General features: G+C 40.1%; 1 protein-coding gene across 1 annotated transcript; it reads right to left on the bottom strand.

The window, feature by feature from the left end:
* Nucleotides 1-274: 274 nt before the first annotated feature.
* Nucleotides 275-24,917, bottom strand: HSD17B14 (hydroxysteroid 17-beta dehydrogenase 14). Its single transcript, XM_063437176.1, has 9 exons — nucleotides 24,783-24,917; nucleotides 21,534-21,569; nucleotides 12,780-12,877; nucleotides 9,690-9,756; nucleotides 5,413-5,504; nucleotides 3,970-4,074; nucleotides 2,743-2,810; nucleotides 2,232-2,328; nucleotides 275-532 (listed from the first exon to the last, which is right to left on the bottom strand). Exons 1-9 carry the CDS (start codon nucleotides 24,883-24,885, stop codon nucleotides 377-379), a joined length of 822 nt encoding a protein of 273 aa, XP_063293246.1. The 5' UTR covers nucleotides 24,886-24,917; the 3' UTR covers nucleotides 275-376.
* Between the last annotated feature and the right edge of the window lie 1,328 nt (nucleotides 24,918-26,245).

Here is a 26,245-nt window from a genome sequence, read left to right as displayed (position 1 = left end):
AACTAATATTTCTAAATGATTTCTTATGAAGACTATCAGTGATTGTAACATTCTACCTTGAGACTTATTTGGTATAAAATCTTATGAAAAAAAAAGGCTTTTGCAACAGGAAACATTAGTGATATCACAAATAAAAAGTAAAATAGTAGTTTTTTTTTTTTAGCCTAAAAGCCAGTGGAAATCTTTTAGGATCTTCATTAAATTTAAGAGAAACATAATATAAAATAAGATTTAAAATTATTGCTTTTTGTTTTCCTAAAATTCTAATATAAATGTGACTTACTTCTACTCTGCGGAAAGGCTTTGAAACCCTATTTCACAGCTCAAAAATATTGTCCATTTTCATAAAAATACATCAATCATAGCCAATAAAATACTAGTGATTAATGATCTTCTGTTGGTTTTTATTGCCATAGTTAAGCTCAGCTCCTCCTGTTAGAAGCAGATCGATTCCAGTGCAGAATGTGCCATCGGCTGCTAGATACAATGCGGCCTTGGCACACTCATCAGCTGTGCCCATGCGTCCCAGGAGCTGATTAAACAAATTAACAAACACAAATCAACACTTTAAAGTAGAAACAGTTAATTCACAGAATCTATAAAAGGAAATTAAATTTTTTGATTAAATTAACAAAGTTGATTATATACTCATTTTTATTCTATAAATCTATCAATGCTCTTTTTTTTTTTTTTTTTTTTTTTAAATAAACCAAATATACAGCAAGTTAATATAACCATTTATTAAAGTTCACTTTTCTCCAGGTAGTGGATAATTATTAATATTGTGGGTATTCTCACCGGTGAATCAGGGGATCAAATGTCACTATTTGTTATATTGAAGAAAATGCTGAACTAAGAATAGTAAGAAAACAGATGGCTTGTCTTAATGCTTATCACAATCAATTGCCAACAAGACAATAATCTTCATATCTTGACCTTTTTTATGCTGCAAAACCTAATTGAAAATAAGTTGTGGCAAGATATGAATAAAGCAAACAGATTTTATTGATAAATACAAAAAAACAATGACCCCAATGGGCCAAAAGGTTTCCAATATTTTTTTACTACTCTACCTCTGTGTTATTCTATTTTATATCCCACAAGGATAATAGTAAGAAATAAATAAATAATAAGAATATATATATATATATAGTGGTGAGTGAACTTTAGCCTGTGGGGATAGAGTTCACTCTCGCGAGATCGGGGACATTGCCATGGCAACGCTCCGGATCTCGCGAGAGGAACCCGGCAGAGCTGTCTTTTGAATAAGAAGCAGTCCCTGAGTGGGATGAAACTCGTTGGATTGATTTTACCTGTATTTGATGCTGGCTGTTTTTTACTCCTGTGTAAGTAATAAATATTTTTATACTATACTTTAATCTTCAGTTACCTTATTTTGGATGCACTTTATTTTACATGCTACGGAGACCTGCAATATCAACAATCTTGAGAGAGACACAACTTTAGATCTCAAAAGATTGCTGAATGCCCTTTTTTTCAATAAAAAGTGTGAGTGACCCATTGGCACAAATAATTACTCTATTTGGGTTCCACAGAGTTGCGCTATGTTTTATTCATATTTCCCCTAGTTGGATTCACCCTATGTATTGTATGCAGAGTCTCTAGGCAGCCAGAATGGCAGTGAACCAAACTATGCATCAGAAAACCAGTAGGATTTGGAGCAGATCCTGAGCTAGGTAAGGACCCTTTTGCCACCTAGCCTTTAAAATGTTAAAGTAAAGGAATACAGAATTTTACTTTAAGTTAAGATGGTGATCACATGTGTGGATTATTATGCTGGAGTTAGCTCTTATTTCACACAGAAGTATTTTCTTATTTCTTACCGCTATAACAGAACACCCCAAACATTCTGTAGGATTTTATATTAATTTTAGATGGACCATTATTCCACCAAACAAAAGAAAGGCAACTTTTTAACCCACACAAGAGCCTTGTTAAACACCCATATATGAGTTGAAAGGTTGCAGTTTTTTAAGTGTTTAAAATGTTAAAATGTCTGAAGTATTTGACTATACAGATTGTTTTGCATGTTAATGTTACTTTGGCAGAGCCTACCCTTATTCAATATTTGAAGTATTATTATTATTATTATTATTATCGCCATTTATGTAGCGCCAACAGATTCTGTAGTGCTTTACAAAATAAGTAGAACCGAACAGCCAGGGGAATCTGCATCTGGCATAACTCAACCCTTTGACATCTTTCCTAACCTGAGCATCTTTGCCTCCAAGGACCATGTCTTCTGGATTAGCTGAATGGCTTGAGAGTTCTTCCCACAGCGGAGTCCATATGTTACCAGGAGAGATACTGGAACATAAAAGTGTCTTCATTATGTTTACAACATAGTATGTTGGTAGTTAAACAGTATCTTGCCTTTATAAATTAAAATAAATTCAATTTCTTTTTTTTCTTTTTTTTGGGGGGCTGGATGGGGTAGCCTGTGATGTTAATCATACACTTCAAAATTGTGATGAATTACAAAATTTAGCATTTAATTGGCTGAACTGGAAAAGGCATTTTAAGGAATCACAAAATTTAATATAAAATGGCTGAGCTGGAAAAAGAAAGGTACATTTTGCTCTCACAGATTCTCAAAAAAATCTTGGAATATAATTTAGTATTGTAAAACTTAATCATATTCATATATGATTCCCCTTGATCCCCCTTGAAATTGTACATTTAATTGGTTTTCTAAGATTTTAATCTGAATAAATAACTTACCTGTTCACCCTCACATTATATTGACTTTCATCCACAGCCATGGCCTTTGTCATCGCAGTGACGGCACCCTAAAACAAATACATCCCGCAAAGTACCAATCGATTATTCAGTATTCCGTTTGAAATGTGTCCTTTCTACCATTATGGATAACTTGCTCATATAGGAAATGTGTCTACGAATGTGAAATTTTGGACTAATTCACATTTGCCAACCAGATTTTTAGGAAAGCTAAATCAAAGGTATATTAGAGTATCAAATCCTGGTGCCTCCCATTATAAGTGGTGAAATGATTTTAAATAGCCAGGCACTGCTCTCTATCTTGATTACTAAAACCGGAGTGTCAGAAGTTCCCAAGTATGAACTTCTAAAACCTCAGGAGAACTAACAGAAGTTTCTGCTTAGGAATTTCTGGCTCTCTGTCTTTAATGTGTAAGAGGAGATCGGTGCCCTGTGGACCCCAAGTAAGAAGTTAAACTGTTTAAATGATGGTGCTTAGATTGTTCATACCATGTATCTGTGCTTAGATTGTTCATACCATGTATCTGTGCTTAGATTGTTCATACCATGATCCTGATCATTGATTCTCACCAGGGCCGGCATTAGACATTTAGGCGCCCTGTACGAAAAATCTTCACAGCGCCCCCGCCCCTGTGTCATCCATGTATGATGTCATGTTTGTGTTGTCTGTGTATGTGATAGGTGTGATGACTGTGTGTGATAATTTCTCACTGATAGTCTAATGACGACTAAAATGATGAGGTTCTTGGAGTTCTGGGTTCACTGGAATCACTATTTTGACAGATTCTAAGTAACAAAGTGACATTATCCCTATGTAACTTGTTGAATCTATCACTGATATCAGTGCACACCTCCCAACTTTCCTGTATCCAGCATTGCAGTACTAATTTCAAAACCCTTTTCCACTCTTCTGAATAAGTGATTACTGAGATTGAACTTAGAGAGAGATTACTAGTGTGTGGTGGGGATAAAGGATAAACTAGTATGAAACACAGAGGGAGAAGTGAGTGTAACTTTGATAATTAATAATGGAGAAAAAGATATATGAATAGGGTTGGCTATCTGAAATGCAGGGGAAAAATGTAAATGCTGATTATGAAGATTAACGAGAACCTATAAGAGGAGAATATATCATTGATAAATGAGAAGTAAAAATTCAGCCAACATCTGAATATCTATATAAATCCATCCCAAAACATAAAAATATACCTTCGTGGCCACATAGGGTATTGCATATTTTTGACCAATTATTCCAACGAGGCTTGAAATGTTGATAATGTTTCCCTGTGTCTTTCTTAGATGGGGTAAAGCATACTGCAAGATATCAAAATAAACAGCAGCTCACAAAAGAGAAACAATTAAAGCAAATAAGGCATCTGACTTGTGAACTGAAAGCCGCTTTGCCACATGCAATTTACTTAATTAAGTCAGTTAAATACAAATTATTAACAGGATAACAATTTTTTCATCTAACCAAGCTATGCAAACATTTTTGGTGTTTGCTTTATTGTAATTTAATCATTATTTTCAAATATGTTACGGGGGACAGTCACATCTCAGGATTTCTAACATTTGTTAATTATAGGGACAAATAAACATAATATGTATTTGTGACATTTAATCTTGAAATCCATACCTATGCTGCAATTGGGTGAAATTGGGAAATATTAAACATTGTTTCTATATCTCCTGCTCATTTGCAATGTTTGCCTTGTCTGAACTGCATTGTGATGTTATTTCAGGGCTGAATTTACATCACAAGGGCCTATAGGCACAGAATTCTCAGCGCCTCCCAATCCCCCTTCTAAACTAATAAAAAATTGACTATTTAAATATGGCACCAAAATGTTGTATTTACACACACATATAGAGTGAGTGTGTGTGTAGAGTTTGTGTGTATTACAGTGTGGGTATTTTGTTTAGCAGTTTGTGTAACAGTGCTAGTAATATCAGTACTGTATGTGCAGTAGTGAGTGAGTAATAGTGTGGGCAGCAATTTGAGTAGCAGTGTACATAACAGTGTTGCAAGCAATATGTGTCGTGTGTGTGTGTGTGTACAATCTGGGTAGCAGTATGTATAGCTGTGTGTGCATACATTCAGGCACAACTCTCCCCCGTCCTCTCCCCTCTCCCTCCAGGAGATAGCTGTGTCCAGACTGAGGTGGTGGGGCCATTCACAGATCAGGCTTCCTCTGACTGGGTACAACAATCCTAGAGTCCAGCAGCCTGTGTTCTGGTCAGCAAAAAGAAGACATCATAGAAGGTAGGAAGGGGACTTTTAGCAGGATGTGTAGGTACCCCCATCAGGCATGCACCTGTGGGCAGGTGCCTACTCTGCTTATTGTGAAATCTGGCCCTGTGTCACATGCTAAGCACTTAATATAAATTTAAAATAATCTGAACTCGTAAAATAGTTTAAAATAAATTAGGTTATTTTTAATGTTTTATTCAATGGTATATATTCCAAAACTGTTCCCCTTTACTAACTGTTGAAATGGCGTTTAAAGACTTCTTCTCAAACCATAATCACTTCAATGAACTGTACTACTTATGATTCTTAGAGTGCCCCTTTAAGAACAACGGTTTCTAAAAGTGGAAAAACCACAAACTAATGGAATATTCTTTCTGTTTCCTTAGAATGTTGCCCCTTACCTTTGCTGTGAGAAAGTATCCTATTAAATTTAAGTTCAAAAGGTCATGGAACTCCTGTGCACTCGTGTCATCTATTGTCTGATCTGGAGGATCTAGAATTAAAATGAATAAACTATATAAATACAAACGTATATTAAATACTTCAATTTGAACACATCATGAAAGTGTTTTTTTTTTTTTTTTTTAAATCATGCTATTTATTTTGCTTGCTTGGACCGGATAATTATTTTGTTTTATTTTTTATATATATATATATATATATATATATATATATATATATATATATATATATATATATCTTTAGTTTTATTGAATTTTTTTATTTTCCTTTAGCCAGAGGCATAACTAGAAACTATTAGGCCCTGGTGCTCCTTCCCCATGTGTCTCATTTCCGCCTCCCAGCCCATTCGTGTGTTTCATTCCCTCGCCCCCAGCCCCCATATGTCTCATTCTCTCCCCCCAGCCCCTCCATGTATCTCATTTCCGCCTCCCAAATGCCCTCCATGTATCTTATTTCCTTCCCCCAAAGCCCCTCCATGTTTCTCATTTCCTTCCCCCAAAGCCCCTCCATGTGTCTCATTTACTCCCCTACAAGACCCTCCATGTATCTCATTTTCCTCCCAAAGCCCATATATATGTCTCATTTCCTCACCCCCAGCCCCTCCATGTGCCATATTCCCTTACCTTCAGCCCCTCTATTTGGCCCATTCCCTAACCCTCAGCCCTTCAATGTGTTCCATTACCTCACCCCAACACCTCTATGTATCACATTCTCTTCCTGCACAGCCCCTTCATGTGTCCAGTTCCATCTATGTGTTCCATTCCATCCTCCCTCCAGCTTCTCCAGGTGTCCCATTCCATCCTCCCCAGCCCCTTTGTGTGTCCCATTACCTCACCCCAACACCTCTATGTATCCCATTCCCTTCCTGCACAGCCCCTTCATGTGTCCAGTTCCATCTATATGTTCCTCCCTGCAGCTTCTCCAGGTGTCCCATTCCATCCTGCCCCAGCCCCTTCATGTGTCCAATTACCTCACCCCAACACCTCTATGTATCCCATTCTCTTCCTGCACAGCCCCTTCATGTGTCCGATTCCCTCCATGTGTTCCATTCCAACCTCCCCCCAGCTCCTCCATGTGTTCCATTCCCTCCTCCCCCAGCCCCTTCATGTGTCCCATTACCTCACCCCAACACCTCCATATATCCCATTCCCTTCCTGCACAGCCCCTTCATGTGTCTCTCCCCCCTACCCAACTGTACCAGCTCACCACGGTACCCATCTGACAGGAAGTGCTTTCTCAGTGAGCACTTTCTGTCAGACCAGTCGGCAATGCTACATACAGTGCAGGACCGGATCTAAATATCTAAAAATTGTTAGTAACTGTGAACACTGTAGTGTAATACCTATAGTGCTTACAAAACTCAGAATTCAGTTCTAGGATTGTGTTTCACCTTATTATGATCCATTTCTTGAAATTGTTTATAGTGATATGGATATAGGACTGAGCGATTACACCATTTAAATTTAGTGAGTTGATCATTGGGTTGGGAATGTTGAGTTAAAGAAGGTCATAAAGTGTTTGTCAATTTGCCTAATGACAATGACTATAATCTTTTGTTTGAATAGATGTTGAAATTCAGATTATATTGTTATACATAGAATCTACTCCTAAAGGACAAATTAATATTATTAGTGAAAATGATAGGAAATCAAAATGATTAGTCCAGTAATGGAGATAATGAAATAAATTTTCTTGGAAAATTTCCAATTTTGAAAGCTTGGGATGATATAGTTTGTTCTCAGTACAGTTTAGAAATTAAAGTGACTCGATAGGCACTCAGAACACTTTTTTTTTTTTTTAACACCGCAACTGAAAACACTGCCGTTTGCAGAGTTAACATGTCTCTAGTGGCTGTCTTCCTGACAGACACTAGATATGCTGCCACCCCAATAAATTTGACTATTCAATCAGATGGTCTAATATAGACCATTTGATGGCGCAGCGTGGCATTTTGCTGCACATGTGCACTACCCTCCCAAATTTTCCCTATAAAAAACATTGGATTGGCTGAGATCATCAACACCGATGATCTCACTGAATGAGGCGGAGCAGCATCATGTAGAATGGTGCAGCAAGGGCTGTAAGGTGAGTAAATGTCACCTTTCAAACCTTCACACTGTGTAGGAAACCAGAATAGGTCGATTAAAACTATGGCACTAGGAATACACATTTGTACAATACAGTGCTCCTTTTGAAGATATAGCTAAAATCATACAAATATGCAATGCACACTTAGCTCATACATTGGGATCTTTCCCTTTAAGAATGTGCAGCTAAAAATCTATGGATTTGTACAATATGGAGGTTGCTGTAAATGCTGTCCCTATGTAATCAAAGGACCTACCTTTCAATCTACAACAAAGATGAAAAATAATTATCTTCATTACTACATTAATTGTAAAACTAACAATGCCATAGACCTCATCAAGTGCATGACCAAGTATGCTGGTAAGACTAAGAGAGAATTAAAAGAGAGAATTAGAGAACATATACTTGACATTACTTAAAAATAAGATAATTCTCAAGTAAGAAGACATTTTGATATAACAATATGGACAGTATGAGAACCTGGTGAATGCTGCCACTCTAAAGCCCATTCCCAAATGACCTCCTAATAAAATGTAAAACCCAAAAAGTGTAAAAATAAGAGACTTGGCTGGACTTTGTTGATAGCTGTGTGGCAGTGGCACTGTTTCTAGCCCAGGTGTAAGCCAAAGCAAATTTTGCATATCTCTACTTGATCTCAGACACTTCTCTGTATGTGTGTCTGTGTGTCTCTGTATGTATGTCTCTGTATGTATGTGTCTGTGTGTGTGTGTGTGTGTGTGTCTGTGTCTATGTATGTATGTGTGTGTGTGTGTGTGTGTCTGTGTCTCTGTATGTATGTGTCTGTGTGTATATATGTGTGTGTGCCTGTGTGTGTGTGTGTGTCTGTGTCTCTGTATGTATGTGTCTGTGTGTATATATGTGTGTGTGCCTATGTATGTGTGTGTGTGTGTCTGTGTCTCTGTATGTATATGTGTCTGCGTGTATATATGTGTGTGTGCCTGTTTGTTTGTGTCTGTCAAGGGATGTATGTGTGTGTGTGTGTCTGTGTGTATGTCTGTATGTATGTATGTGTCAGGGGGGATGGGGGGGCACGGATCGGGGGAGACCAGGGGGAGGGGGGGTCACCGGGGCTCCATGGATTGTAAATACGCCACTGGGGGAGGGATTATCCTATTTTCTCCAGGAGGGAGCAGTTCCAGGACCCCAGTCAAGTCACGGTGACTGTGGGCAGAAGTGCTGTGGTCTGTCCCGTGTAATAGCTAGGAAGCGGTCCTTGGTGGAGGTACCCAGCCAGGGGTACAGGGAGCTCCGTTACAATTACGATTATGGTATGCTTTCCTCAAAACCTTCTATATTTCTATATATATATATATTTTTTTTTTTGCATGGGTCCCTGGGAATATTGAGTCCTCAACTCCTACATTGTAGATATACCACCAATCTCACCAGTCAGGTGAAGGGATAAAATAGTCCGCTGCATATGGCAAATCTATTCAGTGCAGCTAAAAAATAAATGTTCAGTAGAGATTATGCTCAACATATTTAAAGGAACATTCCGAACATTATAAGTAGTGGTTATGGTGCCAGGTTACTGTACTGTAGTGTTTATAATGTCAGCATTGCCCTGGAATTGCACACTGTAAGGAGTCCAACCATTTTGGAATAACTTGACCTGAGGTCAATAACTCTTATCTGACATCTGCTGGGCACTGCTCCCCACCTCCACTACAACTCAGTGACAGCTAAATGCAGGGACGTATCATTGGCATTGGGGGGGGGGGGGGTGCCAGGGCAATACTGGCACCATAACCACTACTATGCACGACAGTAGTTATGGTGCTTAAAGTGTTCCCTGGGTAGTCTGGGCCAGAACACATTAACCCTCTCCAAACAAAGTTACATATGATGCCTGTAGTAAAGAAACAATGGCAAGATATAATTATTAATAGATGTTTCTTATAGCAAAAAACGGCTTCTGACAATTCTTTAAATATAAGCAATTCAGGGGGAAATTTCACCATGCTTCTGTTGGCAGAACAGTCTTCTTCAACAAACTAGTCCAAAAACTACAATTCAAAGAGAATGTCTACAAAACATAAAAAGACATCAAAACACATTGCTGTCTTACTTGTACGTAAAGTTATATATTGACATTCACAATACTTACGCCAACCAGCATTATTGATGAGACAGTCAATTCGTCCGTGTGTCTTCACTGTTACTTCAATTAGTCTCTGTTTCAAATGAGATTAATGTCTAATTATACTCTTTATTTGTATCTTCTAAACTATGAAAAACACATATTGAATCTCAGATCACAACTCCAAGTGGAATGGTATGAAACATGTCTGAATTATCAGTTAGAGAAGACTGTCTTACTCACTATGAAAACTAAATTGTGTTTGAAGACAATGCCGGAAACCTACTAAATTATTAGAAAAAAACTTAATTTTTTTTAAATAATAATGAAAGGGAAGGAAAACACTTTAACCCCTTAAGGACACATGACATGTGTGACATGTCATGATTCCCTTTTATTCCAGAAGTTTGGTCCTTAAGGGGTTAAAGATGTTAAACAGTCTGTTATTTTGAACAGAGTGTTTTGAAAACATGGACAGAAATTTAAGACACAAGATTTTCAATTTGGTCCAAAGGAATTCATCAAATATTTAAATGAATGGCGTTTCGGAAATAGCAAAAGGAATATTTTAGTAAGCTCACTATATGTTTGGAATTACGATCCAATTATTCCAGTCCTTAAAAAGTAAGATGATGGAAAAAGAGATGGAAAAAAAAAAACCATTATGTAAACTCAACAGCTGATGTAAATACACCATGTACTTATCGCTCTTACAAACAAATGAAAATCTATTGTACCGACTCCTGTAGAAAATAAGAATAAACCGGAATATCTAAGTATCCCACAGACCCTCTTATACCTGCCATTGTTTCAAATAAGCTGTAAAGCTCTAAATTAGACTTGTGGAGTTGGTTTCAAATGAATTGCAATTTGTCCAAATTTTAGACGACCGGTGGTTTGACTGAAAACTCACTATATGGATGAATCAAAAAAACAAACAAAACCGTTCCTTCTGAATCACCAAAAAAAAAAGATGATTAATGGGAACAATATCATTGATGGTTAGGGGTCTCAACCACGAAATGTTGATTTTAGTCACAGATACATTTTATGTATATAGCTTGCTGTACACTGATAGACTTTTTTGCCTTTTGGTTTGCAGATCAAGTGAGAAGAAGTGGCCAATAAAAGGAAAAAATAAGTACATATATTTTGCAGTGCACTGATTGGCCAATTCTCATGTCATATTGGTTCGTCCGGATCGTTTTTCCCAAAAATGACTGCATGGACAAAATTGGTCTGAACCGAAATGCCAAATGGATAAATCCCAAATCAATCAAAACGATTTTATTCTTTGCATGAATCAAATTGCCATGCCCAAGCATACTGTAATCATTTTGAAGCCATCTATTTTTTTTATTGTGAGCATCTGATAGTTTTGTTGCTTTTTTCTTAAACTTGAAGCTCATTTCATGATGTCAATTTTCAAAACCAGAGAACTTGGAAATTGTGAGCAACAGCTGATTACTCTGGAAGAGGTGAGTATTTTATTATTATTATTTTATTCTTAGAAAAAGGGGTAGCCAAAAGAGGGGTTCCTAGCTCTTGTAGAACTTAAACTCCCATGATGCTATAACACCAAATTTCACATTTTAAAAAAAAGAACAATTAAACTGTAAATGTTCTCCATGAAGACTATTTGACTAGTATGGCTAACAAATGTGCCAGTTTCTGGTCAATTTCTTATAATTCCCAGTGTATTAAATAGTCCTGTCTGTCATTCGCATTAAAGGACCACTAAAGGCACCCGGACCACTTCCTCTCAATGAAGTATTTGGAGCAGTGATCCTGTTATTTTAATCTTTCAATGTAAAAACATTGCTGTTTTACATCTCAAGAGGCTTTTTTCCTGACAGCCATTAGAGGGCACCCCCACCTCCAGAACTGAGTCAGATCTGGCTCTTCAATCAAATACTGCATTTTGAAGCGCATGCGTATATCTCATCCCCAATATTTATCGTAGAGACGCATTGGAGAAACAATTATTATTTTTGGGACTATAGGAACTACAGGATGGGTGGGATCAGCAATGATCAGTGTAGCGGAGGCCTGATATACCACAGGTTAACTCCATTATAGATCCCAGTGAGGCTCAGGAACAAGTATTATAGATCCATAGAGTAGTAATTCCAGCAGACAAAATAATCCAATAATATCCCAACAGCACTCCCAATAACTGGACGACACACAGCATCAGGAACAGAACTGACTTTTAATCCACACAGTCTCCTTATAAAGCATTCTCCCATGCAAGGGAGGGATTCACATTAATTAGTACAGTAACCAATAGTATAACCGTTACCTCCCACACATCTCCTCCCCTCAGTATGACACTTAATCCCATTACACATACTGTAGTTTCCCCCCAGTTCTGAATGTACCCTGAAACAAGTAGTTACAATAATCCTGGGGGTACCCCCTGGTAGCCCTGATCTGGGTGACTAACATATCCAAAAATCACCCAGATCGGTCCAGGGGTTCGGGAGTTAGGTGGAGGGTATAATTTGACCGACCGCACACGAGGTGGTATCCGAAAAGAGTTCCATAGGTTTTGGCCCTGCGGTCGGTCTTCGTTCGGGAGGTAAAATACACATTAAATATTGCCATCCACGATTAATCTTGGATTCGTATGAATCCCCTTATTCGGTACTTTGAAACTACCGAACGGGAGACTGATTAGCCTTCCCGTTCGTGAGTTACGGAGCTATGGAGGTCTCAGCGGTGTTCGGGTAATCGAGTGTCCGATTTGAGTTCCAGACACTCGACGACCAAACACCGCTGAGATTTTCGTGCGTAAGATGGCCGCCGCCACGTGTTCGTATCCCGAACAGCGGCCACCCAGATACTGCACTAAGTACCAATTAACCTGCGGTTAGAGAAGTGTAAACGATTAATAAGGTACACACTTCTCTCTGAGGTGGTCTATGGGTTCGGTAGTTTACATTCGTATGGAGTACGGATGAAAACTACCGAACCATTATACGAATCCCACATACATTTTAACCATAGGAATAAAAATAACATACGAATTGTAATAATAGTACATTCTTTTAGGACAGCCCTGACACCGTCTGCTACAATCAGTAACAAGCAAAATAACAATTTACAATTTGTTACCTTAATTTCATCTTCTTTTGTTACGTCACAGGGAATGTAGGTGCCAGTTCCCGGCCCAGATTCTTTTAATGCCATTTCAAGATCTACAGCTTTTTCTTCTACAAAACAAAAATAATAAATAAAAATTGAACACATTGGGCTTTATTCATTAATATATTAGAAAAAAAATGTTTAAAATCCTCTAAATGTCCTCTAAATGTTAGTGGGCCACATTGCCATTGCACCTGTTGCACCTACAGTAGTTTTGCCTCTGCCAGGTAGTATCAATATTATTAATAAGAGTCAGCATTTTAGTTCACTTGAGTGCCAACAATTAAAACTGTCTCCTCCCATCCCTATAAGATTACTTAAATCCTAAATGGTAGCCAGCCTAATTAGAAGGAACAGTGTGTAAAAGCGTATTGAAATATATTTAAGCCCATTCTCCACCAGTCCATTTTAAATTACACAACCAAGTAATCTGAATTATTTATGTGCATCCAGTTTTTCTAATTGTTTCACACTTGTGTGTCAGCAGAAGGTGCCTTTGTGTTCAATAATGAGCTGCACAACTGCCTTCAAACAAACAGACAAAAAGGTATGATGGTGGGATTATAAATATAATAAAAGATAGTGTGAATAAATTATTCATTCATATTTTATACGTTTACAGGCTGACTTTGAAAAGTAAAATAACTATTTTTTTCGGAGATTGGTAGTCTGCAGCTAAGGTCTAAGCAATGGGTAACTGTAATGGATCACCTGGCACCCCGACTGGGTACCTCCATTGAAGGATGCTCCTAGCGCTTACAGAGGGCTCCAAGCGGTTGGGGTCTTGCCGTCTCCTACCCACCCTGGACCTCCGACAAGGCTCCAGGTTCCAGTGGGTGAACCTCTCCTCCAAGGAGTGAAGCAGGAACAAGCTCTTAAAGGAGCTTAGTAGTGATTAGCTAAGGGAGCATGCAGAGCATAGCAATCCCTTGTAGTGATATAGCAATTCCCCCAATAAGAGACAGGACTCTAGAGTGAGGGTGAAGTAGAACTGATGTTTAATGGCAGGTACCCTGCTTTTATGCAGTGCTCCCCTGCAAGGGAGACGCCCACAGGCAATTAGACATTAACCAACAAGATAACGGTTACATCCCACAGATTCCCTCCCCTCTGCTTGGGAGATAATTGAGTTTCTTACTGTATCTACTCAATTATCTCCAAGCTAAAAATTATACTTGTTTAATGCATTTTTATATTTTATATACATATTCAAACTCAGCACACTTTACTTACAAACATATTCAAAATTCAGCCAATTCCATCCAGGGGTTAAAGAGTTAGCTGGAAGCACTTTATGACCGACCGCAAGCACATTTTCATGCCCAAAACAGTTCCATAGATTTGGGCTGTGCGGTCGGTCAATTTCACACTGCAAAAATCTTCGAACGGGACTTAGTCTCTGTGGCTGAAAACTCGGTGCAGGAGAAGGTAAGGGTCAGCGGTGTTCGTTGAAATGTGTAGCCGATTTCAGTTCCATGGATTTGGCTACACATACCGCTGACCTCGTTCGAATAAACAAAGATGGCCGCCGCCACGTGTTCGTTTGTTGAATGGCGGCCACTTCGACTACTTCGGCACTTCGGCTGTATCCGAAGTGCCAATTTAAAGTTGCAACACTGCTCCAAAGTAATTAAAGGGCCAGTAACAACATTAAAAAAATCCTTTATGCCCAAATACAGTTCTTAAAGGGTCAGTAATAGTATAATATAAGTCCATAAGCCCCAACTCAGTTCGTTAAAGGGCACTACATCCCAGGGCCATAGTCGCAGGGCAGGAAGCTGGCAAACAGGCCCCTCCAAAAACCAGTGGCGAGGTTACTTTCGCCACAGTAACTTTGCAATAGGTATGTTTTTTAAATGAGCTTGGGTCCCCTAAACCCTCAGGAAAATGGAATGGATGAAATGAATTAACCAGGTAGGGGCTCAATCCTCTTCTCCAGTCTTTGTGTAGTAAAGTTGAGTGTAACGGAAAACCACATAGAACCTGGTGAATGGCCCCTTCCATTTCTCCTGGCCAGTTGTGTGGCAAGGTTATACAATAGTTCAAGCCCACAAAAAGAGAACCAAGTTGCAAATTCCTATAGGGTTACTTCAGAGTGTTATCAAAACTTCTGGCCCTAAAAATAAAAGAAATCCTCACCTCTTACCCCAAATAGGACAATGGAATGCCCAGCCTCCTGGCATTAAATAGTTAAAACATCTCTTACCCAGGTAATTAGGGGTCAACTACTATGCAGAAGTAAATAATGAACATGACATGCAGGCAGTGGTGTATTTTGGTTTTGTGCTGCCCTAGGCATGACAAAACATGGGCACCCCACACCCCTATCTAATATTTCTCTTCCTTTTAAAAAAACAACAACACGCTCTTTGCCTGACAGACACACGCCCTCACTGACCGATACACAGTCATTGGCACATACACTGTTTAACCAACACACTTTCACTGAAACACACTTATCGAGACACACACTCACATTCACTGACGGATGGACACATCCACCGACAAACACACTTACACACTCACTGACAAACACACATACAACTTGACCGACAAACACAAACACACTGTTACATGGGTTCCCATCGGCAAACACACACATACACACTTACAGACACATGCCTACACACTTACTGACTCACATACACACTCACTGACAAACACACATACACTCTTACTGACAAGCACACATACAAATTCACTGACACATACACACTTACTGACAAACACATACAAACTCATTAACAGACACACATACATTTTTTTATTTATTTTTTATTTAACTCCACCCAGCCTGTCTACCTGTCACATCCTGCTCTGTTCTGCGGAGATCTCTGGCCTTGGCTTCTAGTATCCATTACCTTTTTTACAATTCTTGTTTAGTTTTTCTTGGTTTTTCTGGTTTTCTATTCCATGTCTGGTTTTCTTTATGCTGGGTTTTCTGGGTTCATTCCTGTATTCCTTTCCTGGAATTCCCAGTCTCTTGGATTCCTTTAAATGTTTGTTTTATGTTGCCACGCCCGTTCCTTTTCCATGAATCCTTTTATCTCAGTTGGTTCCTGCAGGCAATTGCTACAAGTCCTCTGCCCATTTCTTGCAGGTAAGTGCTGTGTGTGTTTTATTATTGTTTATTTAGTCATGCATATGTAGGCAGATAGGTCCCACCTTACTTGGAGTACTTTGCCGCAGTTAGTGGGCTGCATACATCTTAGCCATTTATGTATGTCTAAATCTCCAATGTTTTACATATATAGTACTTAGTTATGTCTCCTCTTGTTTTGCCTTATATATCTTGTCTTGTATTATTTTGTCTTGTATTCCCAGTTCATGTACAGTCCTGTCTTGTCCTGTTCTTGTTTTCCTCATGTCTTGTGTACATGTTCTGCTTTCTGTCCTGCTCCGGTTCTGGGTTCTCCTAGTCTTGTCTTGTTTTCTTGTTTGGTGCCTATTCTAGTCTTGCCTTGTTTCTGTACTGGATACACATCTGCTGCAGACCCTCCCTATTCAGATCCTGGGAGGTCTGCATATTGTCATCTGGCACCTGCAGAAGCTGCATCAGGGCCCTGGTATGTGGCTGCAAAAACGCTGGTGCTCAACACCAGGGGGCATGCGGTTACCCTGCACCAGGCCCTGCAAATCCATTTCTACACAGTGACTCCTAATATAAAGATTAGGCATACTGGGTCCCGGTCTCCGGACTGCCACCCTTGACACTACCTTTTGGGAGTGCTGGCATGGAGTCTCTATTTCCCTGGGGTCCAGTGGGGTTGCTGTGCTGAGTGGATGGTGTGCGGTCCCTGGGGTCCAGTGGGGCTGCTGTGCTGAGCGGCTGGTTTGTGGGCAAACAGTGCGGGTGGCGAGGCAGCAGTGATCTCCCTGCTCAGCTCCCTTGCACGCCTCCTAGTGATGCCGGGGCTGAAGTGACATCATATTCTGGCTCCGGCATCACTGCTGGGCGCGCAAGGGAGCTGTACAGGGGAGAGTGCTCCCTCGCCGCATGCCTCCTACCTGAAGAGATGCCAGCCTCAGGGGGGGAGGGAGTAAGGCCTTGAGGTGGCCAGCTGGCCAGCTCGTGGGTTCCCCAGGACAAGAGGCTGGCAAGGTATTTGCCAGGGCGTTTAGGAGGGCGGGTTTTTTTGCCGCCGCCACTATGAATCCATAGAGTTGGTTCCCCTTTAAACCCATGGAGTTTCTCACAAGGGCTCAGAATAAATTGCTAAAATAGCTCTATTTACAATACACACTATTGCTGAATTATGGAGTGTAGATCAAGTTCCTATGATGTCCACAGTTATCAGGAAAACCAGAGATGCAGTGGAGATTGATAGACTTAGGCGCTCACTAAAATAACAGAGTGGAATGCAGCAGTGAACCAGCATGATTCCCAACCCTTGCTAAGATACAAAAATGTAAAAGAAAAAGGTTTGGTAAACCGCGCCAAAGAAGAAAGGTGTATAAGACAAATCAGTAAAATCCAATAAAAGACTAACTCACACTTTTTAGCGCTACTAAGAGCTCTCCTGCTTAGCGTTTGGACGGTACAATCCCCGTCTTAGGATATATAGGTATTCCTTGTATTGGACATCCAATTCTCAGCAGTCATAAAAGAAACAAAGGAAGAAGAACCAATGGCACAGTATATTGTAAGTAATATAAGATATAAAAACAGGTAGGTATCCTACTTACAGTGCTCTGGTAGTATACACTTTTGGTGGTACAATCCCCACCTGGAATGTGCAGGAAACAGATGTAGTAGAACAGCAGCAAGCAGGGCCGGACGCACATAGGGGCTGATGGAGTTGCTGCTCCAGGCCCAAGCCCATGGAACAGGCCCATTGATTTACATTTAAAAAAAATATATATATATTTTGTTTTTACACACTACTCTTAGGGTTGCCAGGTATTTCTTAGGGTTGCCAGGTATTTCTCAGAAGTATTTCTCAAGTATTTGAGGCTGCCTAGCCAGTGCCACTATTGCACTAATACCTGCAATACAAATGTCAGTCTCAGTATGAACAGATATTATTCTGCAATACCAGCGCCGGCCAGTAGGGGTGTGTGTGGAGAGAGGTAGGGATATGAAGTTACAGCACCTCCCTCCCTGCCTCTCTTTACTCACTGATCCGCGGGGGAGTAGCTCTGCACAGAGAGTCCTGAAAGCAGCTCCGAGCCTGCAGAGACAGCCAAAAGCTTAGGTAAGTGAGGGATGGGGGAAAGGCTGTAGCGAGACATGGGGAAACCGACACTAGGGGACACTGGGATACATGTGGACACTGAGATAATAGGGGGCACTGAGACACTAGGGGACATTGGGAGACATAGGGACACTTGGGAACACTGAGACACTAGGGGGCACTGGGGGTAACTGAGAGATGAGGACGGTGAGAGACTTGGGGACACTGGGAGACATAGGGACACTTGGTGACACTGGGACACTAGGGGGCAATTGGAGACCCCGGGACACAGACACTTGGGGAAACTGTAATACATGGGGACGGTGAGACATTGGGACACTGGGAGACATAGGGACCCTGAGACACTAGGGACACAGTGGCCCCTAGTCTCTCAGTGTCCCCATGTCTCCTAGCCAGTGTTCCTGGTGTCTCTGTGTCCCTGGTGTCTGTGTCCCTAGTCTAGCAGAGTCCCCTAGTCTCCTAGAGTTCCCTAGTCTCTGTGTCCCCATGTCTCAGTGTCTCCTAGTGACATGGGGACACTGGGAGACATGGGGACAAATACTCTAAGGGACACTGGGAGACATGGGGATACAAACACTAGGGGACACTGAGACACTAGGGGCACAGAGACATGGGGACACTGGGCGACTTTGAGACCTGAGAGACATAGGGCACTCCCAGTGTCCCCATGTCTCCCAGCCAGTGTCCCTAGTATCTCAGTGTCCCCATGTCTTCCAGTGTCACTGGTGTCTCTCAGTGTCCGTAGTGTGCCAGTGTCCCTAGTGTCTCAGTGTTTCCTAGTCTCCCAGTGTCTCAATGTCTCCCAGTGTCTCAGTGTCCCCTAGTATAAAAGAAAAAAATCTCAGGCACTCATTGTGATAGATTTAAGCAGGTTTATTGGACACTGCAACGTTTCAACTCCCAGTGTCCCCATGTCTCCCAACCAGTGTCCCTAGTATCTCGATGCCCCATGTCTTCCAGTGTCCCAGGTGTCTCTGTGTCCATAGTGTCTCAGTGTCCTTAGTGTCTCAGTGTCCCCATGTCTCACAGTGCCCCCAAGTGTCTCAGTGTCTGCTAGTATAAAAGAAAAAAATCTCAGGCACTCACTGTGATAGATTTAAGCAGGTTTATTGGACACCGCAATGTTCTGACCTGTACCCAGGTCTTTATCAAGTCTCCAGTGTCCCCTATATATTACAGTGTCCCCTAGTATCACCGTGTTTCAGTGCCCCATGTCTTCCAGTGTCCCTTCATGTCTCAAAGTCACCCAGTGTCCCCATGTCTCCCAGTGTCCCCAGGTCTCCCAGTGTTCCCTAGTATCTCAGTGTCCCCATGTCTCCCAGTGTCCCAATGTCTCTCAATGTCCCCTAGTGTTCTAGTGACATGGGGACACTGGGAGACATGCGGACACAGACATGCCCCCTTTTTGGGTATGTTTGCCCCTTTTGGCAGTTCTGGTTATTTAAATATAAAGTGATAAAAACAAATATATACCTACATGTTTGTTCGATACTCTTCTATTCTTCTTTCTGTGAACTGTAATTTTTTCTCTTTCTTTCCTAGTTTTTTACACTCTCCCTCCTCTTTTTTTTCTGGTAGTGTTAAGGTTTGATAGAAGGAGCCCAGGTGGAAGAAATGAGCCAATGTGGTACCAAATTGGGCAAGCATACGCATAGTCAGAAAAGCCAAGGGTCAGAACAGGTGGCACAGGTTCACAGACGAGAAGACAGCCAAAAATGGGTAAAATACCATGGAGTTGGTAGGATGGAATGGAGATGGGGCATGGTCTAATCAAGTACAGGGTACATGGTTACATATGGATTTATAGGGGAGAGGGCCACACCTCTCCCACTCTATTGGCAATTTTGTCTACACCATATTAAGTTATCCTGCTCCTTATAGAATGCACACCTATTGAATATGTATTTTGTGGGGATACATCAAAAGTCCAGGAGGGTCACAAATCAAAAGGGCAACAGGTCTGCCTACAAAAATGCCCCTTCATCCATGTTGTATAAAATATTTAATATAATTTAATATCGAGCTGAGTGAGCTAGTCATTCAGCCATTTACACATCTTTCACAGCACACTTTATTATACCTATAATGGAGGGCCTGTACCCAGAGTAGTACCTCTGCTGTAGATTCTCCTAGGTCCCGTAGTGAAGCAGTGATTATAACTCCTGCATATCCAAACATAAGCCGAGACTTGATGAAGGGTACAAAAAGAACTGATTTATTTAGCAAAAATCACACACATTTATACACAGACCCACAGCATGGGGTCTCCATTCATGAACCCTTAAGCCTGCCCAGGTGTCTCTTTGTCTGGGAGATAATTGAGTTGATAACCGGTAAACTAATTATCTCCGAGACACAGAGAATGCAACATATGAATATTCCCCAAAACATACCCCAAACAGTAACATATCTCCACAAGTCATATGTTATTTTAAAGGGGAGATCATTCTGGGTAAAGAGCGCTCTGATTCATGCAAACCTGGCCAAACGCCACATAATCAAAAGCTTCACCTAACCGCTACAACAACCGTGACCGAAAATAGTTCCATATGGTCCAGACTACTCAGTTCTGTGGTAAGATGCTCCTCTCAAAAGAGCTCTCTACTAGGTGGTCGTGAAAGGGGTCAACATGGAGGTACAAGGTGACCGGGGAAACCTATAACATGTGGCCGGACTATTCCAGAGCATTTGGTGGTTAGTTCCTCTGATAGCTGGGCCTCAGTAAAGGGTGCAATGGGGTGAAAAGGAACTGACTGGGGGGGGGGGGGTTAGGAGCTCAGTGGGTCACAGGAGCTCTCTGGGTATTCCAGGGAGCGATTACTCAATTCTGTGGTAAGAGGCTCCCCTAGGTCATCGTGAAAGGGGTGAGCATGGAGGTCCAAGGTGACTGGGGAAACCTGTAACAAGTTGAGTTCCAGAGTGTTTGGTGGCAGAGCGTTTTGCATTGTTGCATTGGAAAAGACAATTGAAGAGGGTAAAAAAATTACTAATAATTTCAAGAACTTATGTTCAAAAGAAGAGTAAAGACCAGATTATCTGTTCGGTTAAATAAAGAGGAGCAATAGGTTTCTTAGTAATGTGTGCAAGAACTTTACTTTGTTCTAATACATACATCTCATATGAGTTCATGGAAAATTTGCAGAGTTCCTATTGAAAACAATAAAAGGACATGGAATATCTGAGATAATCCACTTCCTGCACATCCTGAAGTTTAACAATCATTTAATGCACTCCATAATACTATTATTGGTCTACTATACTCTGGAGTGTTTTAGAGCTGGATAATTGGTCACTTGCATGTCACTGTATAAAATATTTTTCTATATCAAAAAGAAAAATAACAGATTATAGTTATGGAGCTCAACTGCCCATTCTCTCTGTAATTTTTAACAAAAAATTGCTGCCTTGCAGATTTCATACACATCACCTAATTAAAAGTGACTTCATACTTGGTGACGTTTTCTGTTGTTTAATTTGTGCTTGCAATAAATACACAAGTAACAGGTAGTAAAGAAATCAGATGCATTACCTTTTGAACAGTAGACAACATTGGCGCCATTTTTCACTGTGGACACGGCAAGTCCATACAGAACAATATAAGAAGAAAAAGGAAATACACAGAAGTTAGTATCCCAGAAGTATTTGTTTAAAAACACCTACATTGAGTATAAAATACCCTTTTTTAATGTTTGAAAAAAAATGATTTTATATTAGGAAATTCTGGGGTAAATTACAACCCATTGTCTGTTTCTGACTTTTGGCCTGCATTGTGCATTTTTCAATATGATCACAACCCAATTTAATGGATAATTTTACTGCTGATAACGACACTAAAGTAAAAAAATATGATTTGCTTAAAACCAGCCCTAACTTGATTTAAACATTGTAAGAGTTAATGTGAAACCAACAATCCATGACTGATAGGGTTAACGTCTGTTCAGCTGAATCCTAACATTAACAACCTTTTACATTGCAAGGACGTACGTAGTTTAGCACATGACCACGTCAAAACGTCACATACGTAGTCTTGGCACACGGCCACCTTTTTTCTCTCCTATTCTAAGAAATCCTGCCTTTATACCCTCCTATTCTAAGAAAAGCCCACCTAGTAATGCCCCCTAGATAAGTTTTTCATCAATGATTTGTTATAGGCTTTCCCAATGTTATATGCATTACGTTACTTAATAGTTGTCAATATGTGATTGGTAATTAATTATACTCTCCATAGATTAGTTTATTGCGTGTTATAAAACCATTGCTCTTGTAATAGAGAATCAGACTTTTTCCTGAACTGACTCCCTTGTATGTCTTTCAGTGGAGTGTCTCCAAGTACTTGAACGGGTGTGGCTCGGTCAGGATAGGACTATAAGACCATGGCAGGTAATTCTGGTGATCACCAAGAACAGGACAGTAGTATGTTCCAACACACATTAATCTTGCTAACAAGTTTGATAAGCTAATATTGATACCACAACCCCCCAAATATGGTACATTCACAGGCTCTCTCATTACATCATAGATTGAATGTGCCGAGTTTTTCAGCCATGCTCTGTGCATGGTCTGCCTTGAGTGAGGCAGGCCATGGATGCTGTTAGCTAACCTGGCTTTTTTTCTATCACTTTGGACCATGCTTTAGAATGCAATGGTTAAATCCTATTCACGGTTATTCTTTTGTGTTTCTGTCTTAATGAAAGAAGAGCTTTCAATACAGGAGTACTGACCCGTTTGTTTTTCTGTATGCGTTTGCACGTTATTAGTGAGAAGTTTGCAAGCTGTCTCTTACATACATTAATGGTGTAAAATGGTGCACACTGCATGGTTTTCAGGCACAGACTGCAAAGATCATCTTTCCAACTTTGAAAAAGTCAAAACATCCCCAAATAAGAGGAACTTGTGGCTGGTTGTGCTGACATCTCTAAAACATTAACAAGCATGGCCTTTGGACTGTTTTTCGCTAAAGAAAAAAAAGTCACGGGACACTCCAATGTGTTCTGTTCTGTCTGTAGCAAGAGTATCAGTATTACTTCTAATGGAAGAGAGAATGCCCAAACATCATATACTAAGTTATTGAAAAGAAAGAAAATCTGATGAAATGTCATAAATAGGTTTAATTGGGATGCTTTTTTTTTTTTTTTTAAACAAAGAGAAAGCTTGATTCAGCAAAGGAAATTCCAATTCAAGTGGTGCCAGACTGCCAGGTTACAGTTTAGATCTCAATTTAATATTCTTGGATACGCTTTTCAAAAGATTTTATATTTTTGGATTAACTTTTAAAATTATTTAGTAAAGTGAAAAATATTTTTATATTTTTCGATATACTGATTTTTTTTATATGACATTTTTAATGAACACTATAGCGTAAGAACTACAATCATAATTATTTCTATTGCTATAATGTCCTACTAACCATTTAGGTCAACCCCCTGTTATAGTTTAAAATAAACAATTGTTACTCGCCATTCAGTCCTCCATGCTGCCGCACCGCCTCCCTGGCTAACATCATCATGAGTGATGATCTCAACCAATCCAGTTCTTCCCCATATGGAAGCACCTTGAGGCTAAAGTGCATGCGCGGAAAATTACAGCGCTGCGCTAATCAAATACTCTCTTTTAGCATCATTTCATTGAGAACCAAGAGTGACTCAGTTCTCATAGGGGAAACACCTCTAGTGGCTGTAATGAAAACATTGCTTTTCCTAAAAAATAAAAAAAAAATTACATTGTAGGGTTAAAACGCCACGGGCACTGCACTCGTTGAGATGAAGTGGTCTTAGTGCCTTTAGTGTCTCTTTAATATTTGGAAAAAATCATTTAAAAAAGTTTATCCAAAAATATCAATTAATTTGAAAAAATATTAAATTGGGGACTTAAAGGGACACTATAGTCACCAGAACAACTACAGCTTAATGAAGTTGTTGTTCCGGTGTCTAAATCATGTCCCTGCATGCTTTTTAATGTAAAGGCAGTGTTTGCCTATTAACACCTCTAGAAACCTAAATCTAGGGATACCTCTAATTCAACATCTCTTCCGTTTAAAAATAGTCTCCCATATTTCTGCACAGATTACAGTAACCAATTCAAATCCATCAGCCGCATTCTACGTAAACGCCTTCCTGTCCTAAGGTCAGACTCTTTCTACAGAAAGATCTGTGATAGTAAACCTCATAGTTCAGAAAGAAGAGCGAAATCGCTCAAATCCCTTTTTTGTCTCCAAGTCTTTTTCTTTCTAATACTCACCAAAAGACAGAAACCTGGTTAACAAAAAGTCACCAGCAAGTGCTGAGCATTATTGCTGGACTCTACAGCAGTTTTGATATTTTTGCAGCACTGTATTGTATGTGGATAGCCGAAATGCCTACTGCTGCGTATCATCATTGACACATGTTGCATGGTTGGCATAGCCATTTCAATGCCACATTTATACCGCCCAGTGTTGGAAGACAAGGAATATTTTACGCCAAGAATACAGAGCTGCGAGATATGTTGGCACTTTACAAATAATAATAAGAAGGATGTCCATAACCCGCTGCCAGCCACGGTGGTAGAGAATTATGAGAATGAGTAGCCCGTTGACTTCTACAGTTTGACACCTGGCATCATCTAATACGGTGCTAGGTTACGTTGGCAATGCATTTGCAGCTGAGCAAATTTTAAATAAAGGATCTCTTAACTACATACAATAAAAAAACAAAACTGTAACATATCTTCCTGGAAATATCTAAAAAATAATTTAAATAAAAAAAAAACAACAACCATAAAACTGAACACAAGATCTTACCAAACAACCTGACAGTTGCTTCACCGATGCCCTTTGTGCCACCTGTGATGAGGACCACCCTGTTAAGATAGCGCAGACTCTGTTCTGTGCCACTGGATGTCATGGTGCTTTACCTGCAAGTCACACAGTGAAACTCTCTGAGCAGTTTTAGTCACGCTTCCAGACCAGCATCAGCTGATCACAGAGGAAATAAATTTGGCTGGCCCAAACTGACTGAGGCATGATGGGAAATCTAGCTGGAGAGAGACTATGAGTAGTACAGGAAATGAATTAATCCACAGGACAGTTTAAAACATGTTAAAATGGGCGAAAGAGATATATTGTTTTGTTGCCAGCAAAGTAATTTGAATTATAGTTCTAATAGCTGTAACTAGGTAAATGATTTTGTGATAGTTCTGTTGCATACAAGTATCATCCTGTGTTAGTTTTTGTTTGTTTTTTATTTGTTTTTATAGATATGATACTATTGTGTTCATACAGTGAAGACGATTTCACCTGAATTAACAGCTTGAAGAGACACTCTATACACCATAACAACTTTGCATTTCTGCAAAAATGATGCACTCACTATTATCTCTGAGAGGGGCTGAGAAATGCAGTGATTTCTAAAATCAGGCAATCCATAACACTCAGTACCTGACTGTCTGATATCAAACTCCACAGACACAACTTGGGTCGAGCATGTCCTCTCCTATGCTGAGCTGCGGACTGTATATGTGTGGAACACAGTCCTGCTAATCACAGAACATGGCCAGTACACTAAATAGTCAAAGCTGGATTACTCATAAGGCAGCAGAGATGGTCTGGGTTCAAATCCTCAAAGTGTTACTCCAGTCACTATGATCTGAAGTGGTTATGGTGGTAGGAATCTGTATGTGCAACATCTCTGCTGAAATCTGCACTTGTGTGCTGGGGGCTAGTTGGCTAGTTGAACTCAGGTGGAGTTCTGGGATACCTAATGTCAATTCTGTGCATAAAAACTTCCGCCCTCAGCACACACAGCGCACTGGAACGGGCATATTGAGCTTCACCTTTCACCTGTAAGAGAAAGCAGTCTACTGCTCACATTCCTAATAAAATTGCTCAGTAAAAAAAAACAAAAAATCTTCAGTCTGAGAAAATTGTGATTGGGAGCAAGGATGTCCGCAGGAATTTTTCCAACTATGGTGAAAATGAAGCCCATGGAGCAACGCAGTGGGGAGTGGGCCTTGACAGGGCCAGAGAGTGGGCAGGTGAAATTAAGTTCAAGAGGTGTGGTTAAAGTGATAGGCAGTTGGGGGGTGGAGAGTAGGGGTTTAAATAGCACCCATTTTAGAAATGTGGCCATCTTAAACAAAATCACTTACTTGTTACTTGTCCCTCCCACCCTCCCTTTGTGGTTGTAGTTGTTCCCGTTTGGTCACAGCGGCGGGAATAGGGCGTGGGTTAAATTGGATTTAGGTGGAATAGAATGGGGATAGGCT

Source organism: Pelobates fuscus, chromosome 11 (genome assembly GCF_036172605.1).
Source record: "Pelobates fuscus isolate aPelFus1 chromosome 11, aPelFus1.pri, whole genome shotgun sequence".
NCBI lineage: Eukaryota > Metazoa > Chordata > Amphibia > Anura > Pelobatidae > Pelobates > Pelobates fuscus.
The sequence above is the reverse complement of the archived record's forward strand: the minus strand, read 5'-3'. Positions and strand labels throughout refer to the sequence as shown.

What these genes read in the sequence shown, in the direction of transcription:
- HSD17B14 (XM_063437176.1), bottom strand. Translation starts at nt 24,885, where the DNA reads ATGACATCCAGTGGCACAGAACAGAGTCTGCGCTATCTTAACAGGGTG. An exon ending in TATAATGTGAGGGTGAACAG is followed by an intron (nt 2,329 to 2,742) that starts GTAAGTTATTTA and finishes TTTATGTTCCAG; the next exon opens with TATCTCTCCTGGTAACATAT. An exon ending in TTGGAGGCAAAGATGCTCAG is followed by an intron (nt 533 to 2,231) that starts GTTAGGAAAGAT and finishes TTGTTTAATCAG; the next exon opens with CTCCTGGGACGCATGGGCAC.